At 35.0% G+C, this 5,417-nt stretch overlaps 1 protein-coding gene and 1 non-coding gene across 2 annotated transcripts; both read left to right on the forward strand.

The window, feature by feature from the left end:
* The first annotated feature begins 213 nt into the window (after nucleotides 1-213).
* Nucleotides 214-2,342, forward strand: LOC132167463 (uncharacterized). The gene is made up of 5 exons (XM_059578450.1): nucleotides 214-434; nucleotides 528-709; nucleotides 1,150-1,271; nucleotides 1,835-1,911; nucleotides 1,998-2,342. Exons 1-5 carry the CDS (start codon nucleotides 249-251, stop codon nucleotides 2,106-2,108), a joined length of 678 nt encoding a protein of 225 aa, XP_059434433.1. The 5' UTR covers nucleotides 214-248; the 3' UTR covers nucleotides 2,109-2,342.
* A 1,339-nt stretch (nucleotides 2,343-3,681) lies between these two features.
* TRNAE-CUC (transfer RNA glutamic acid (anticodon CUC)) lies at nucleotides 3,682-3,754 on the forward strand. Its single transcript has one exon. It is a non-coding gene; the product is annotated as a tRNA-Glu (tRNA).
* Nucleotides 3,755-5,417: the final 1,663 nt, after the last annotated feature.

A 5,417-nucleotide genomic window follows, 5' to 3' on the forward strand; every position in this document is an offset into this window, starting at 1 on the left:
GGGGAACTTCACTTATCCTCCCCTGTGCGAACTGTCAAGGGTTTTCAATCATAACCTTGAATTATCAAAATTTGCAATGTACTTGTGAGATGGTATTACTGTAAGTTACATATATCAAGTGTAACAATTTTACATAAACTTGACAGAAAATGCACATTTATTTTTCATAAGCCTGCCATATCATATCCTAGCCCTGCCATTATCACATCCTCCTGATATGAGAGTTTTAGTATGAATATTCTTATATCATGTTCATAGCCCATGTCCATATGATGCTTCGTAGATCCTATCTGATCGATGTCACTTCTACACTTGTATACCAGGTATTCAATTTCAGCACTGGGAGAATTATTAATAAAGCAGTCTTTGACGGTGAGGTTACCTCTATGGACCATGATCACACCGGTCAGCTCATCTTCTGTGGGGATTCACAGGTGTTATCCATATATATCTCACATCGTTTTGATCTGACGAACTTACATGTTCTTCTTTTAACGTTGTTACTCGGACTCGAACAATATGTGCAGGGGTGTATCTACTCAGTTAGTATGAACTCTCATACAGGAGTATTATCTCGTTCGCATCGCCATCGAAGTAGCAGCAGACGCAAATCTCCAGTCACAACTGTGCAGTACAGAAGTTTCTCCCTGCTTGCTCGTGGACCTGTGCTGCTGGCATGTACTCAAGATGGAGGTTTGTCTTTCTTCAGGTCTGATCAGCTGAATATGCCTTAAAACTTGTAAGGCCACGTTTGGTTGATAGGTATGGCATGAAGGAATGGAATGAGATTCCCATTATTGCCAAGACCCACATTTGGGGCATGGGTATCAAAATCTCAGTCCTATTGTTGAAATGTTTTTACCAGATTTTGGGGTAAAATCATACTACGGGGTGAACATGGTATTCTGACTCCCACACCATAGAGACAAAATTTAGTAGTTTTTCTCTTTTCTTTTTCTACCGAGTACACCCAGATGAAGGTATCAGAATACTAAAGTCTAAGTGCTCCCAAATGAAGTTATTTGAACGAACTGCTTCTGAATAGTGGGAGGAATAGGTATCTCATTCCCAAATTGCATTTCCATCAACCAAACCGGGCCAAGGTCTTTATCTTGGAGCACTGATAATAAGGTTGCCTTCTTGTTGTAGTGTTGCTTTGGAAATACAAGGTTATTTGACTCTTCGTTGCTCGCTGAAGTTAACTCCACGAATACATAGCATTCGAGCTTCCTTCTGTCCTCTGCTTTCCCTTGAAAAAGGAGAATACATAGGTTTGTACGTCAAGATCAACGTATTATATTCTCCATTACAATTTTTACTGTACATTGTTTGGAGTGCCTTTTCAAAATACAGACTTTCTCAATTTTGCCTAAAAATGTATGACATGACTAAAGAGGAAACAATTTTTTGCTGCCATCTCTCCAGGCGTTATAAACTCTCTCTATCTCTCTGTCTCTGATAGTGGGGTGTTTGGATATCTTATTATAATTTTGAGTAATGCTATACATACTCTCACTTCTATACACCCAATGGTGGTTTTGCTTTTTCTTTGTAATTTTGTTTTGTAATTTTGTTTTTTTTTTTTTTATTAAAATTTTTTTGAAAAAAATTTGTACTCCTGATTACATTTTGGCATAGTAAATTGAGGGGGATCCAGAAATGTGAAAAGGTAATTTTTCATGATGTTGAAACTCCAAGGCTATGTAAAGATAATATAAAATCATTAGAGTGAGATGTTCTCTAGATTTGGATACTTCCCTTCAATCAAGAACAAAAGAAAAATCCTTCTGTTGATTATAGATATCTGATATTGTGATTTACTTGTAACATGTAGTTGCTGGAAGTGAGGATTCGAATGTCTACTTCTATGATTTAACTAGGCCCCGGCATACATGTGTAAACAAGCTGCAGGTCCATCCTATTTGCCAATCAGGTTTTCATGGTTAACTGTAGTTATCAATCTGCTTTCAATCTGACCTAAGCTATTGTGACTGCAGGGTCATCGTTTTCCAGTTATCGGTGTCGCTTGGAACCACGGTGAGAACTTGTTGGCATCATCTGATTTCTATGGAATAGTAATTGTATGGAAGAGATCAAAGACAAGGTAAAATAAACATACAACATTATACAAGAAATTTCCAACACATACTCAAAAGGCTGGAGCAGGACGTCATTTTTTTTTTTTTGTTTTTTATTAATTTTGCTGCTCGTTTGTGAAAATTGTTTTGTAAATTGTATAATTCAGATCGGGAAACTGAGTGACATTGTGAGTGCCATTTGAATCAACGTTGTAGTCTTCAACTTTCCTGTTGAATATAATTTGATAGTACAAAATTTTTAAATTTTAACCTTAGCAAATACCATATGCTTCCTATACTATATGCTAAATTTTTGAGTATAACTCTTTGTGGTGTTACACATTAGTACCCTTCTACTACATCAGTCTCTTCTTTTTTTCTTTTTCTTTTTTGGATTTTGTGAAGCCACAGTTGGATTATATTTTACATATCACCTACATGTTTATCGCACATGTAAATTTTACATCATGATGTCATTTTATTATTAAAAGAAACGTAAAACTTATGAGTAATGATGTTATTCGCACCTATTTATGACATCTATTTCGCACTAGTTGATGTAGCGTGTTTTAAGTAGTGTTTTATATCAACCATTAAAAAATAAAGTTACTTAAAACATGTAACATCAACTGTAAGGTAAAAAGAGTGTAAAAATTATTAGAAGAGGCTTTTATATTACTTTCCTAATTAATGGGATGGAATAGGATCTCATAGTTAAGATTGTGTTATGTTTGATCTAAAGGTGTATATGGTGTCATGTCATATAAAAATTTTAAATGATGTGAGAATATATTCACTATATAACAATGTATGCACGATTAGATCTATGAAATCGATCATATCCATTCAAGGTGCTATAAATTTGGCTATGCAAAATTAGAAATGTGGATTATGCTTTTTAAACTCGCAAATCTGATTAACTCCTATTCTTAATCATAGGTTAATATGATACGCATAATGTGATAAACAACATGCACGGTGTAGGTGAAGAACTTGAAATCTTGCTTGCACATTAATCCATTGGAACCATCCCTAGGGTCTGGCGTGGTCCCATTATTCTCCATTGCAAATAAAGTAAAGAGAAATCATTTTATGGTTTTTTTTTTGTTTTTTTATTTTGTGTATTAACGATGTACACAATGTCACGTTAGTAAGAAGCATGTTATACGTCTTTTTATGGTCTTTCTATCATCTTTCTCCTTTTCAAAGTGATCATTGGATATGTGAAATCTATATGAGTCTACAGATCTAATGATGATTTTGAAAAGTAAAATAATGAAAATGATCGTGGAAGAAAATGAGTCATTTCTCACATAGTAAATATATTGCTGTGTTATTTAAAAATTTTAAATAACGTGACAACATGTACATCGTTATATACAATAAAATATAATTTTGATCATAGAATGACTCAATGTACTGCAGAAATCTACGGATTAATCCAGGAAAGCTAGTGCAAGTGAAACTGCAGACAATCGGTAGTCTGACAAAAATTTTGGCCATCGGAGAAAACCTCTTTCATAATGAGATCAAGCAAACGATTGGTTTTGAGAGTAATTGTTGTACAAATTATTATTTATTAGTTTCGGATAATAATCGCCAATCCGTTGTAGTCTAGTTGGTCAGGATACTCGGCTCTCACCCGAGAGACCCGGGTTCAAGTCCCGGCAACGGAACTTTTTGTTTTGTTTGTAACCTTAACGGCCCAAAATTGCCCTTCTATTTTTCTAATTTTGTTCTATAAAAACGGGAATGAACTTCCAAAGGGGACTTTCACCTTTTTGCTTCTGATTTATTTATTTATTTATTTATTGCCCCTTTTCTCAGGCTATAAAATTGAAACATATACTGTTCGAGTATAAGCGTCAGCTTAATAAATTAAATTAAAAAGAAATTCTTCAAATCTAGTAGAAACCGTTGAATCTAGCAAGTCTTAAACCTAGGATTTATGAGGTAATACTTTCTAAGGGCTTGTTCGGAATTGTATTTGAGGGGCTTAAAAGTGCTTTTAATACTCAAAAAGTCCGTTTAAAAAAAAAAAAGTATTCGTTTAGTAAAAAAAAATTAAAAACGTTTTTAAATGTCTAAAAAGCCTAAAAATGGTCAAAAAATACTTTTGACAAAAGCTTAAAAATAAAGTTTTTACCTAAAAGTTTTTTTTAACTTAAAAGCTCTATTTCTCAAACGCAATCTCAAATAGACTCTAAGACCACAAACGTCAACGACTTGGCCAACTTCTTGACGCACTTCCAATCTAATTAAACTAAAAGAAATTCTTCTAATCTGATTTGAGTAGATCTCATCTCATTCACTCTTGAATATTGGGCTTAAGGGACTGTGCCTAAATCTGGACTTGGGCCTGGCATGTCTCTTTAATTATTTATAATAGAAAGAGTTTCAATTCTCTAGTCCCACTTCCTGAAGAATTAGAGAAAATCAACTAAGGCTATATTACGCCAGCAACCCGGGAAGGCGCGTCGAAATTTTGTTTCCTCTTTTTTGGCAGGAAATCAACCACGGTATGGTTCTGGGTTTTGTTTTCTCTATCGTTCCCGTCGTTTCACGGGCTTAATTAGAAGCTGGTCTCCGGGCTTTAAAGGCTAAATTTTTCGGTGTTTTGAGAGGGTTGTGTTCAATTTTGAGCCCTGATGGCGCTGACTGGGTGCAACTCTTCGTTATTTGAAACTCATGGTAATTGGCAAGCATAGCACTTGTTTGATGAAATGGGTGTGAGAATCTCGAATCTGATTCCCGTCATTATGCTTATATCTACTGAAGTGGGTTTGCTTGGAATATAGCTCATTGCTTGGTCTGAGGCTCAAATGTTTTATTTTGTTTGTAGTATGTCCGAACAAGTCTAGAATGGGGTGTCATTTCGTTTTTGTGGGCTATTGTTACTATAGTTCCCTTTTAGTTTTCATTTTTCTTATGTACATCGAAGATTTCTCAACCATGAACTCGTGATTGCAGGGCTAAGTTCCTAACAAGAAACAAAGATGCCGCATAGAACCCGACCTATGACAGCCCTTTTGGTGTTTACTGGACTTAATGTCGTTCTAGTGTCAACCATTACTCCTGTCTATGATTTCGTGTGCTTCCTTCCTTATTGGGAAAGAAGGGTATGTTCTTTATAATCATTCTCTACCTGTGGTACAGATTTGCTACCTGCACAAATTACTGTTCTAGTGTTATAAACAACTTTTCTTTTCTTTTCTCGGAACAGAGATGAAACGATTTTGGTTGAGTGATAATACTTCATCCATCTTGGCACAATGTTATTCGTGCATTATGCCATGTCTCCGCAATATTTACTACATTACATAAAGAATAACTTCTTTT

Source organism: Corylus avellana, chromosome ca1 (assembly GCF_901000735.1).
Source record: "Corylus avellana chromosome ca1, CavTom2PMs-1.0".
Classification (NCBI taxonomy): Eukaryota; Viridiplantae; Streptophyta; class Magnoliopsida; order Fagales; family Betulaceae; genus Corylus; species Corylus avellana.